Source organism: Pongo pygmaeus, chromosome 20, assembly GCF_028885625.2.
Source record: "Pongo pygmaeus isolate AG05252 chromosome 20, NHGRI_mPonPyg2-v2.0_pri, whole genome shotgun sequence".
Lineage (NCBI taxonomy): Eukaryota > Metazoa > Chordata > Mammalia > Primates > Hominidae > Pongo > Pongo pygmaeus.
The window spans coordinates 50,547,424-50,561,283 of NC_072393.2; the positions used below are offsets into that span (position 1 = coordinate 50,547,424).

Consider the following 13,860-nt stretch of genomic DNA (forward strand, 5'->3'; position numbering starts at 1 on the left):
CTGCTTTTCAAACCAGTTACCCTATTTCTAGGAAGTTCACTTGAAGAAACACCTCTGGCAATATGAAAACACATGTCCACAAAGTTATTCATTGCAACACGTTTTGTCACTGCAAAATATTGGAAACCACCTACATGCCCAAGCATAGGAGAGTAGCTGAATGAATTATGTTACCTCTACACAATGGAATGCTGCTGTAACAAAAGAATGAGGAAGATCTCCATGGCCTGATAAGAAGTGATTTGCAGGATATTCTGTCAAGTGAAAAAAGCAAATTGCAAAAGAGCGTATACAGTATGCTGTCTGTTGTGTAAGAAGGAACAACGAAACATACACATATCTATTTATCTTTACACACACACGAAGGATAAACCAGGAAGAAATGAAGTTGGTTACCCATAAGAGGTAAGATGAAAATAAGGTGGAAGGAATATGGGAGGGAATGACCCTTCTCTGAAATGTCTTTGTAACGAGGTTTGACTTTTAAAGCACGTTAGTATTCTAAATGTTCAAAAAATAAAATTAAACAGAAAAACAAACTAAAGCAAATTAACCTAATTGTATTTCAAATGAATATTATAATTATACTGAAGGGGAAGGAAGGAAAGAAGGAAGGAAGGAAGGAAGGTAGGAAGGAAATGTGAGAGGAAGGGAAACAGGAAGGAGGGGGTAATAAATAAAAGGACTAACTCTAGTAATTTGTGTATATTTTACTATATACCCATAGTCTTTAACAGGGTTAGAGGATGGGAACTGCAAACAAATCCTGAATTCATTTTAGTAGAACTGTTTTTTATAGCGGTATGGGTGATGCAATTGTAAGACTATGTTAAATGTATTATATTGTTATAATGTATATAGATATATCAAATTATTATATTAAACAAATGAGTAAATGTGTTAATGTTGGGAGCCAGGATTCTCACTGTGGAAGAAAGGACATGCAAATGGGAAAAGCAAAAAAGAACCTGGAATTAGGAGTGGTGGTGTAAATGCATGATTTCTAAAATATGCATAATTATGTGCGTATATGGGCATATGTGTATGTCTGTGTGTACACATGCACACATTTTTCTAGTTCTATCCACTGAAAGAGCCTAAAAGCAAAGACACGCAAGTAGCACCTAGCTCCTAGATCTTTGGTCTCTAATACCATTCCATGCTAAAAGGAAGCAGTGCTCTCCAGAGAAATGACTTATTCCAGGAGAGGAGCAGAATATGTACAACATGAGCCCTGAATATCTTATTACACCAGGCACGGAGTGCTTTTAAAAAATGAGCATGTCCCAAGGGAGATGAAAAGGGCTCCCACTAGTCAACTTCAGAATAATTTAAGCACCCAAATATTAAGTACAGTAACAAGTTATAAACCTTTAGAAAATATAAATTAATGAGTCCTTACTGATAATAGATAAATTAATAGGTAGATGACAGATAGATAATAGGTAGATGATGATAGATAGTTTTAATTTTTAAACGGGCAGGTATATTCTTTAAAAATGGCAACACCATTAAAGATAAAGAAAGGCCGTAGAGGCCAGGCATGGTGGCTCACGCCTGTAATCCCAGCACTTTGGGAGGCTGAGGTGGGAGGATAACTTGAGGCCAGTAGATTGAAACCAACCTGGGAAATATAGTGAGACCACATGTCAATGAAAAATAAAATTTTGGCTGGGTACAGTGGCTCATGCCTGTAATCCCAACACTTTAGGAGGCTGAGGCAGGTGGATCACCTGAGGTCGGGAGTTGAAGACCAGCCTGGCCAAAGTGGCAAAACCCCGTCTCTACTAAAACTACAAAGATTAGCTGGACGTGGTGGTGGGCACCTGCAATCCCAGCTACTCAGAAGGCTTAGGCAGGAGAATCTCTTGAACCCAGGTGGTGGAGATTGCAGTGAGCCAAGATAGCACCACTACATTCCAGCCTGGGTGACAGAGCGAGACTCCATCCCAAAAAGAAAAATTATTTGAAAAAAGAAAACGTTTAAAAATTAGATGAGTGTGGTGGTGCATGCCTGTGGTCCCAGCTACTCAGGAGGCTGAGGCAGGAGGATCTCTTGAGCTCAGAAGTTGGAGGCTGCAATGTGCTGTGATCGCACCACTGCACTCCAGCCCAGCTGACAGAGCAAGACCCTATCTCTAAACAAAAACAAAAAAATTAAAAAGATTAATTTTAAACAAGAAAGACTGTGGGAAAGTTTCAGATTAAAAGAGGGTAAAGAAGACACAAAATCCAATATCTGACTAGAGACTGGATCCTGTACTGGATGGGGGAATAGGCTATAAAGGATTTTATTGTGCCAATTGACAAAGTTGGAATATGGATGATAGAGTACATAAAAGTATTTTATCCCTGGACATTTATGAAGGTGATAACTGTGGGTATGTAAGAGAATATCTCTGTTCTTAGGAAATACACACTAATGTATTTAGGGGTAAAGAACCATGAAGTTTGTAATTTACTATCAAATGGAGGGAAGGAAGGAGAGAGGGAGGGGGAGAGAGAAGGGGGAGAGAAAGCACAAATGATAAAGTAAATGAGAACAAATATTAACACTAGGTGAATGTGAATAAAGGGCATATGGGTGTTCTTTGTACTCTTTATTTTTGCAACTTTTTTTAAATTCGAAATTATTTCCAAATAAACTGTTTCAAAATGTTATTATAGAAAAAACCAAGTAGCCCTCAGAAAATGTTTTTCCCCCAAACTCCCATCACCCACTTGGGAGTGCTCACTTCCCACACCCTTGGCAACATTGATTAGAATCACACTTGAAAAGTTTTAACAGGCTTATGAGTAAGGGATTGCCTTTATTATTAGTGAGATTGAACATCTTTTCATATCATGATTGACCATTTATATTTCTTCCTCTGCAAACTGATTATCCAAATCTTTCTCCTGTTTTTTTCTATTGAAGTATTTTTTCTTATTGATTTGTAGAAACTCTTTACATATTGTACATATTATACAAGGATTTTATGTGATAATTACATAAAAGGATTAGCACAGGGAAGGATACAGAATAATTACTCAGAAGAAGGATGCTTTGAGCATTGTTACTTTAATAATGAGGTGGGGGTGGTAATATTTAAATACTTAAATGTAATAACACTGTAACATAGTACTCAAGAACATGGGCTTTAGGGTTAAGCAGAGACTGGGTTCAAATCCCAGCTCCATGGGTGCCACTGGCCATGTTGTTATGCTCCCTGAGCCTCAGCTCCCCTACTCATAAATCTTATCTAAAAGTTGTAGTGAAGAGCCCATGACATCCTATCTGCAAAGGATATACAATACTTAGTATACAGAAAGCACTTTCTAAATGCTATTATTAATTTTGCTACCAGAGAGCCTCCCTGCTGCTTCCCAAGGGTAATCCTTACCAGAGACAAGTAGCATAGCATGATGGCAACTGTTTTCACCAGAAGAGATGAGACGCAGGGTGTAGATGCCATTGTCAGATGCACACACATCAATAATGTGCAGGGAACCATCAGCACTGCCTGTTTCCCTGTCAGTGTGGGCTGGTCCTGGGGTGTAGCCACCGCTGAAAAAGTTAAAATTGAGGATCCAGGTAACCTGATTGGTGGTTGCTCCTCGGAGCCAATTGTAGGAGATGAAATTCTGAGGGATCGCCTGGACAGACAGGGTGACGTTGCCCCCCTCGATGGCCCAGGGAGGGATGGATGTGATCGTCAGTTGAGCAGACACCTGCTTCTTGCAGAGGCTCAGGAAGAAGGCTAAGGGAGGAAGCAAAAAGCACTATCACAGAGGCCACTTAGCAGCATTCAACAGTAGACTCAGCCACTGCTAGAGTCTCACTCATCGGAGTTAAACCGTGGGAGTGGGAAGAGCATGTGCAAAGGCCCTGAGGCAGGAGGAAGATCATTGTTTTTGAGGGAAAAGCAGGGAAGCCAGTGTGGTTGGAGTTGAGTAAGTGAAAATGAAAGAGGTAAGAGATAAAGTCAGAGAGGTAAGAGAGACAGATCATGCTTACAACTGGCATTGACATTTTTGGCAAGACAATTATTCATCTTGTGGATCCGTCCTGTGCATTGCAAGGAGTTTAACACCACTTGCTCTCCCTACTACAACAGCCGCAGCTCCCTCCAGACATTAAGACAACCAGAGAACATTCCCACACATTGCCAAATACCCGCTAGGGGGCAGTATTAGCTGTGGTTTGGAACATCATGCAGGCTCTTGTAGATGATTATATGAGCTTTTTTTTTTTTTTTGGCCATGGAGTCTCGCTCTGTCACTCAGGCTGGAGCGTGCCAGCACCATCATGGTTTACTGCAACCTCCACCTCCCGGGTTCAAGTGATTGTCGTGCCTCAGCCTCCCGAGTAGCTGGGACCACAAGTGTGCACCACCATGCCCAGCTAATGTTTATATTTTTTTGTAGAGGCAGGGTTTCACCATGTTGACCAGGCTGGTCTTAAACTCCTGGGCTCAAGTGATACTTCTGCCTCGGCTTCTCAAAGTGCTGGGATTATAGGCATGAGCCACCGCACCAGCCTGTAAGGACTTTTCATTGTATTCTGAGGGAGCCAGAGAACCACCGGAGAGTTTTGAGTTAAAGATTGACACGATGTACCTCATATTCTGATCATTCTGGCTGCAGATTGCATTGATTTTGGAGCTCAAGGGTAGAGTTGGAACATTGCTGGGCTCCACGAAGTGAGCTGCCATTCACATTGCAGTTAACGTAAATGCTATTTCCAGCAACTGTGCAGTACACAACCCATACAGCTATATGTGGTGACCCCAGGCAAGGCAGAAGCAGGAGACACCATTTAGAAGGTGACTGCAACAATCCAGGTGAGAGATATCAGTGGGGAAGAAAATCAGAAATTATGATCTGTAACTGTTACCTGCAAGACAGAGCCATGTCCAAAGCCCACCACCTCTGCAGGGACCTTCCAAGGGGCCAGTCGTGTTTCTTTGATGCCTCACCAGTGTAGCTGTCCTTCTGCCTCCTCCCAGCTGGAGACCAGGCCTAGGGGAAGTTCAACAGTGTCTGAGAAGCCCCGCCCTCTATAGGGTCTTTGGTTTTACCTCCTCTCAGAAGAGAGCCCATCAGTACTGCTCCCTGGATCCCACTCCCATTCACCCAGATTCCACACTGAGAGTTTGGAGCAGGGTCCACTGGCACCAGCTTGGGTCTTAACCAATTCTACAGATTCCTCCAGGCTCTGCAATCACAGGATGTCCAGCCCCAGTGCTGCTTTGACCGGAAAGAATGATTGGCACTGCATTTGCTGACAAGGAGCGTGGCCTGTGTTTATCCCAGAGGTGAGTGAGGCAGCCTCCGCCGGTCCCAGAGGTCCCCTCTGCCACCTGAGGTGCCAGGCATGCAGTGCTGGTCCTAGGTGGGGTTACAGAGGTATTGACACCAGCCTGGTTTCTGGGTTAATTTTTGTTAAGGGCCTGCAGCCCAGTGTGGAGGGGTTGATATTGCACAGCCTTGAAGGACATGGACATGAGCTTATCAGAACAAATGATAGCAAGATAAAAGATCAAAGTAGCCTCTTTGCCTCAGATTCTGCATGGCAGCAATTTCCACCAGCAGGGTCCAAAGGCCCAAAATGAACAAGGAAAGCAACCTCCTGAAGGGACACTTGGTAATCACCTTGATCCTTGGTTTTCAAAGTCTGCAGTCCACTTGGAAATCAAGGTACAGGGGCAGAGAGAGTTGACAAATATGTACTGCTTGATGAATACGGAAGAAACAAAGAAAACAGAAGTTTGAAAACCACCGACCTAGAATTTTTAAATGATGACACCCAGTGCTAGCGATCTCTGGGGAACAGTTTTGCAAGATGCATCCAAAAACATACACATGTACACTCTCTTTGACCCCACCGTTCCTGTTACATTTATCTTAAGGTAATCATTACAGATATGTGAACATATTTACTTCTGGGATAATCATGACAGCATTGTTTATAGCAGGAAATAAAGTGGAAACAACATATATTCTGTCTGCAGAGAAACAGAAGCAATCTATTCTCTGTGTGTGTGTATATATATATATGTGTGTGTGTGTGTATATATATATATAATACAACAACAAAACTGTTCACCAATGACCAGGTGCTGTCCTGTTACATGGTGAATGCATTTTATCTTTCCCACAGTCCTAGAAGTTAGATACAACTATCATCATCTCCATTTATCATATGGAGAAGTTGAGACACAGAATCACTGGCCCAAAGTCACATGGATGATAAGAGGCAGAACCAGGATTTGAACCTTTGCAGGCTGGATCCACTGTTCATGCTCCTTCCCATTCCACTGTTTTACCTCTCGAATTTGGAAACATTATTCTACCTGCCAGTTGTTCAGCACTTACTATCACCAGGCATGTACTGAATTATCTCAGTTAATTCTCACTCCCATGGAGCAGGATCTCTTGCTGTCCCCATTTTATAGATAGAAAAACTGACACTCAGGGAAGGAGAGTCATTTGTTCAAGTCATACAGTTGTAAATGACAGAGCCAGTTACGCTGCAAGTTACCCTGGTTTCAAAGATAAGTGGTATGTAGGAAAAATACATCATGCTATGAGAATTAGAGATGTTCTTCTGAAGATCTGATGTTTCATCTGTGATCTAAAGGGTGGGTCAGAATTAAGTAGACAAAGACAGTGAGGAAGAGTGTAATGACTGGAGCTCCAGCAGCCATTCTGAATGACGAACTGACTTAAGGAAGGAAGCTGTGTCTGGTACAATGGGACAGAAACATAGAAGGAGCTTGGGTGGAACAGGAATCAAAAGAAATTAAAGACTGTGTAAGCAAAAACTCAGTTGTATGTAAGAAAACCCAATTCCCCTTGAGGAAGACAAACAGCTGGAGTCCTTTAAAATTAACTGCCTGTTTTTCTGTCTGTGGCTAGTGAGCCTTATCGCTCCCTTTCCCAGGCATTGTGAAGACTCTTTCTCTAGCTGTGCAGCTGCAAGGTCATTAGACAGATAATCTCAAGTCGTAAAACATGTCATTCCTTGAAAAGTAAGAAATAATGTAATGCATGTCTTAATTGAATAACTGTTTTTACTTCTCGCTTCTGTAATACGCTTCCCCCTGCACACAACTCCCCCCACCCCACGAAATGCTTAAAAGGTAGCTTCACTCTTTGTTCGGGGCTCAGTCCTTTGGATGTTAATCCGACTGGGTTGGTGCACCTAAATAATCAAATAATTCCTCCTCAACCCCTTGGTCTCTCTGATTCCTTAATTATCCCACAGCATGGGTACCCAGTGACCATGAAGTCACCAGACCACACTGAGATGTCTGTATCAGTTACCTATCACCATGTAACAAACCTCTCTAAAACCTAGGAACTTCGAGAGACAGACAAAAATGCACCAGACTTGTTGAGGCCTGGGCTCAGGACTGCCACTTTATTATTTCTACCTCATTGTTTTGATCAAAGCAAGTCATGAGGTCAACCAAGATTCAAGGGTACAGGAAAACAGGCTCCACCTGTTTGTGGGAGAAGCTGTAAAGTCACATTACGAGGTGCTTGGATACAGAGAGTAGAGAATCGGAGCCATGTCTGTGATCAACCAACCACAACTTATTTTACATGAGAGAGAACTACACTCCTTTATTAACTAAACCACTGTTATTTGAGTTTCTATTTTATGCAGCTGAACCAAATCCCCACCTGACATAAAGAGTGTTGCAGATGGAGAGAAGAGTGTAAGCAAAGGCCCGGTGGTGGGAGGCTCATGACACTTCAAATCACTTAAATAAGTGAGGGGGTGGATTTCGGGGTGAGAAGATAAAGTCAGGCAACTGCTGCCCACCAGCACAGTGTTTCCGGCTCTTCCCAAGAGAGACTCACACATTTGACAACAGTTGTTACCCACGCATCAGGTGGGTTCAGTCACTTGGCAGGTTATCAACCCAATGACCGCAACCAAAGAGGATTTAGCATGGGGATTTTATTATTTGCAGCAAGTAAAGAGCACACTAGGGATAGTTCCCAAAGCAGTAACCTCTCTGAGCTGGGGTGCCGCGGACCTATTGGACTGAACAAAGTGGGGCAAACATGGGAATAAAAGACAAGAGACAAAGGAGTATATTTGGAAGAAGGGGTCAGGCAGCACCTTGCCTCTAGTGGACAAGGGCCCTGAGCTTTACACAGCCCTCCAAATTTATTAGGCAAAAGAGATAGCGAGAAAGTGGGGGTGACTGTCGAGTAATTGTCAGTTTGGCATTTGGTTCACAGCAGGCTTTCGAGACTGCATCCTTTGAACAATAGGCGCTAATATTCTCAGTAGATACCTTCAAGGAGCCCGGAGCCAGGGAGTGATGTCCCTCAGCAAACCTTTTGGTGGCAGGGCAGTGTGAGTTTGCCCACATCCTGCATTCATGATAAACAGTTTGCTATTTGATCATATGGCCTCCAGCGGAATGCTGAGTTGGTCACCATACCTTTGGCCTTTTCGGCTCCCAACACTGGGGGCTGGGTCAGGATTTTTATAAGCATAGGGTAAGGAGGCGTGATCTGATTGGATCATGCAATGAGGTGATGCCAGGTGGCATGATCTGACTGGATCCTGCCATGATAGGGTGATGCCAGGGCTTGATCTGATTGGCTCCTGGATCCTGCCATGTTATGTCCGCTTCTTAATTCTGTCCTTGCTCCTTGGTCCAAACGCTTAGGTTCCCCTGTGGTTGCATACTTGGTTCATCTGGGCATGCTCAGTTTATGTGACCTGAAGGCCCATGGCAACCTAAAAACAGCTTACAACTTTGTTACATAAAAGTTGAACCAGATTGTGCTGCTACATAATCACACTGTAACTCCTGGAGCAGGATCTGGTTCAGCCTGCATTTATTAAACACATGATGGGTGGTGGATCTAATGCTGCAGGAGTTAGGGATGAAGGCAGGGTCCCAAGTGTTAAGAATTTCGTGGCCGGGCGCAGTGGCTCACACCTGTAATTCCAGAACTTTGGGAGGTGGAGGCGGGCAGATCATGAGGTCAGCAGATCGAGACCATCCTGGCTAACATGGTGAAACCCTGTCTCTACTAAAAATACAAAAAATTAACCGGGTGTGGTGGCATGGCACGCTCCTGTAGTCCAAGCTACTCAGGAGGCTGAGGCAGGAGAGTTGCTTGAACCCAGGAGGTGGAGGTTGCAGTGAGCTGAGATTGTGCCACTGCACTCCAGCCTGGGCAACAGAGCAAGACTCCATCTCAAAAGAAAAAAAGAATTTCCAGCTGGGCATGGTGGCTCATGCCTGTAATCCCAGCACTTTGGGAGGCCGAGGTGGGCGGATCACGAGGTCAGGAGTTCGAAACCAATCTGACCAACATGGTGAAACCCCGTCTCTACTAAAAATACAAAAATTAGCTAGGCATGGTGGTGCATGCCTGTAATCCCAGCTACTCAGGAGGCTGAGGCAGGAGAATCGCTTGAATCCAGGAGGCGTAGGTTGCGGTGAGCCAAGATCGCGCCACTGCACTCCAGCCTGGATGACAGAGCGAGACTCCGTCTCAAAAAAAAAAAAAAAAAAAAGATGATCATGATGGTTTAGGGGGTTGAATGGTGGCCCCCTAAAAAAAATATGTCCATCCAGGACCTGAGAATATGGCCTTATGTGGAAAGGGATCCTTGTGATGTAATTAAGTTAAAGATCTTGAGATGAAGTCATCCTGGATTGTCCAGATATGCCCTAAATCCAATGACAAAGTGTTGTTATAAGAGTTAGAAAAGGAAGGCCGGGCAAGGTGGCTCATGCCTGTAATCCCAGCACTTTGGAAGGCAGAGATGGGCAGATCAGCTGAGGTCAGGAGTTCGAGATCAGCCTGGCCAACATGGCGAAACCCTGTCTCTACTAAAAATACAAAAATTAGCCAGGCATGGTGGCAGGTGCCTGTAATCCCAGCTACTCGGGAGGCTGAGGCAGGAGAATTGCTTGAACCCAGGAGGCGGAGGTTGCAGTGAGCCGAGATTGTGCCACTGCCCTCCATCCTTGCAACAGGGTGAGACTCCGTCTCAAAAAAAAAAAAAAAAAAAAAAGACAGAGAGAGAGAGAGAGAAGAGGAGAAGACACAGATACACAGAGGATAAGGCCATGTGAACACTGGGGCAGGGACTGGACTGATGCAGCCGTCAGCTGAATAACGCCTGGGGCCACCGGAAGCTGGAAGTGTCAAGGGAGGCTCCTCCTAGAGCCTGCAGAGGGAGCTCGGCCTATGCACACCTTGATTTCAACTTCTGCCCTCTGGAGCAGTGAGAGAATAAAATGCTGTTGTTTCAGGTCAACAAGTTTGTAGCATGAGGTTGGTACAAAAGTAATTGCGGATTTTGCCATTACTTTTGCACCAACCTCAATAATTTGTCAAAACTACCACTGGAAACTAGTATGGTTGGTAACAGAAACGTGTCTGTGGAACCAGATAGTGTAATAGGCTGTTCAGGGGGGGAGGTGATGAGCTTCCTGTCACTACAGGGTTAAGGATGGGGACCTTCTCAGGAAGTCTTGTTTTCTAATTGAGATTTCTTTCCCATCAGAAGCATCTCAAAGCCAAAAGACATTAGGAGTTGCCTCTGTTACATGTCAAATCCACAAACCAGTCTCCTCCCTTCTTACCTCCCCTCCTTCCCAACTGGTATCTTCCCTGCACACCCCTCCAGGCCCCTCTTCCTCAAACACCATTGTCCCCAGGACTTCAATGTCTACCCTCCTCTTGGAAACCTTTAGTAATATAAAATCACCAAAGCATCTTAAAACAATAATGCCCAATGTGGGCAAGGATGTTCAGAAATGGGCACTCTCATGTACATTTCATGGCAGGCTACATTGCCACAATAATTTCAAAGGGCAATTTTATGTCATGTATCAAGAATTAAAATCTGACTTAGCTATTTTATTTTCAGGAATTCAGCCTAAGAAAATAACCTATGATGTGCAAAATAAATTCACACACATGACCCTTCCTGGTCTATCCATTGGCCCTGTCCCCAGTCCTGTCTTTTGCTGATCACTTGCTTGAACAGCACATGCCATTCAGATTAAACCCACATCATGGAGAATGTGCACTGTTTTTCTTTCCTCTGGGCTTTTTACATTTGTAAAGTCCTGCCCTCCCCTTGCCAACTAACTCCTGCTCTTCCTTCCAGGATGAATTCAGATGTCACCTCCTCCAAGAAGCTTCTTGGCCTCCTGGGAGCAGATTGGGTACCTCCTCAGGGTCCCTAAGTGCCCTCCCTTATTGCTCAAAAGGCAATGCTATGGGGTGATTAACAGGGAAGATTCCAGAGCCAGTCTCTGATTCTAACACCTGCTTTAAGTGGCTATGTGACCCTGGTCAATTTACCCACATCTCTGGCTGTTTTCTCTCTCTCTCTCTCTCTCTCTCTGTCTTTTGAGACAGAGTCTCACTCTGTTGTCCAGGCTGGAGTGCAGTGGTGTGATCTCGGCTCACTGCAGCCTCCACCTCCCAGGTTCAAGTGATTCTCGTGCCTCAGCCTACCAAGTAGCTGGGACTACGGGTGCATGCCACCACACTCAGCTAATTTTTGGTATTTTTAGTAGAGACAAAGTTTCACCATGTTGGCCAGACTAGCCTTGAACTCCTGACCTGAAGTGATCTGCCCACCTCAGCCTCCCAAAGTGATGGGATTACAGTATTGAGCCACCATACCTGGCCTGTTTCCTCTTAAACACTTATTAATCATTTGCTGTATGCCAAGAACTGTTCTGTATGCTTTACAAAGGGCAATTCATTGAACCTCCCAACAACCCTGTGAGGCGGGGGTTAGAGCTATCCATTTTGCAGATGAGGAGACCGAGGCCTTGAGAGTTTAAATGGCTTGTTGAAGTTCACACAGTGCAAATTGCGAGCCAAATCTGAATCCATGGCATTGGCCACTATACTGTGCTGCCTCTGGACCTCCATCCTCATCTGGAAAATGGGGCCCATAGTAACAGTGTCATATCGTTTGGATGTTTGTCCCCTCCAAATTTCATGTTGAAATGTGATCCCCAGTGATGGATGTGGGCCTAGCAGGAGGTTTTCAGGTCATGGGGCAGATCCCTCATGAGGCTTTGGTGCCATCTTTGCGGTAATGAAGGCGTTCTTGCTCTGTTCATTCATGCAAAAGCTGGTTGTTTAAAAGAACGTGGCAGGCCAGGTGCAGTGACATGCCTGTAATCCCAGCACTTTGGGAGGCTGGGGCAGGAGAATCACTTGAGCCCAGGAGTTCGAGACCAGCCTGAGCAACATGGTGAAACCCTGTCTCTACAAAAATTAGCCAGGCATAGTGGCATACACATGTAGTCCCAGCTGCTTGGGAGGCTGAGGCAGGAGGATCACCTGAGCCTGGGAGGCAGAGGTTGCAGTGAGCCAAGCCTGCACCACTGCACTCCAGCCTGGGTGACAGAGTGAGACCCTGTCTCAAAAAAATAAATAAAAAAAAAATAAAGGCTGGGCACAGTGGCTTGTGCCTATAATCCCAGCACTTTGGGAGGCCAAGGTGGGCAGATCACCTGAGGTGATCAAGACCAGCCTAGCCAACATGGTGAAACCCCGTCTCTACTAAAAATACAAAAAATTAGTTTGGCCTGGTGGTGGGCACCTGTAATCCCAGCTACTTGGGAGGCTGAGGCAGAAGAATCACTTGAACCCGGGAGGCAGAGGTTGCAGCGAGCCAAGATTGCGCCATCACACTCCAGCCTAGGCAATAAGAGTGAAATTCCATCTCAAAAAAAAAAAAATCCTGGTATCTCTCTTGCCTCTCTTTCACTAGGTGATACTCAGCTTCCCCTTCACCTTCTGCCATGATGATAGGCTTCCTGAAGCCTCACTATGAACTGAGCAGATGCTGCCATGCTTGTACAGTCTGCAGAACCATGAGCCTAATAAACCTCTTTTCTTTGTAAATTACCCAGCCTTAGGTTTTCCTTTATAGCAATGCAAAGCAGATTAATTCACTTTGCCCCCTTGTAGAGGAGCTGAGAGGACTAGACTGTTTATGTCAAGCTCCTGGAGCAGGTCCTGGCCCATCCTCACTGCTCGGTAAGTATCAGAGAGTATCATCAGTTACGGTACTATCCTACGTTCCTACCTTCTTTATCATTTCATCATTTCTATTAATCATCGCCTAAAGCCTCCTGCCTACTGTTTTCCAGGCTCTCAAAATGGGCTTTCTTTGATTTTCATAGCAGCCCGAAGGGGAAGTACAATCATCGCCCCATTTTGCAAATAAGGAAATTAATCAGAGAGGTCAAGTGACATACCTCAGGTCACACAGATGACAGAGGTGGAGCAAGAAATTAATTTGGCTGGTCCTACTCAAAGCTTCCCTACCCTGCAACTTTCCCTTTAAGACATGATTGTTTAATAGAGTGGGTCTGGGACAATGCACATTTGTCAGGTACACAGGCTCTGGGAAGCTGGAAATGGGACCAGCCAAGCCTTGATCTCTGATATAACCTCTGAGAAATGCCCTCCCCAACCCCAGTTCTCAGCCACACCCTCACCTAAGAGCAACACTCCCATCCAGGGCTCACCCCAGCCATGGGGAGCAACCACGAACCGGGCCATGGGTCCTTTAGGAGTGCTTCCTCCTAGAAGGACATTGGTTTGCAGAGAACAGACTGCAAGAACCCCAGAGTGAACCGATTTGTGTGTCCTGCCCGGAGCCCCATCCCAGACAGGAGATGGCCCAGCCTTCTGTCCCCATGATGAGGGTCGTGCCCATGGGGCATTGGTGGCCAGCCGGGGAGGGACTGGCACAGCCCTCTTTGGTTTACAACTGTTCAATGTCTCATTAACTTCTCCTTTTTGGAGGTGTCTCTGGCCCAGGATTCATGCCCTTTGCTCTTCCCAATCATC

The 13,860-nt window shown here is 45.0% G+C and overlaps 1 protein-coding gene across 1 annotated transcript in view; it reads right to left on the minus strand.

Moving 5' to 3' along the window:
- Positions 1 to 13,569, minus strand: part of LOC129021079 (carcinoembryonic antigen-related cell adhesion molecule 5-like) — a 34,115-nt gene extending 20,546 nt beyond the window's left edge. The window contains exons 1-2 of the mRNA XM_054466146.2: positions 13,506 to 13,569; positions 3,384 to 3,740 (exon numbers count right to left, since the gene is read on the minus strand). Coding sequence (XP_054322121.2) covers positions 3,384 to 3,740; positions 13,506 to 13,569 — 421 coding nt within the window. The remainder of the gene's footprint in view (positions 1 to 3,383; positions 3,741 to 13,505) is intronic.
- Between the last annotated feature and the right edge of the window lie 291 nt (positions 13,570 to 13,860).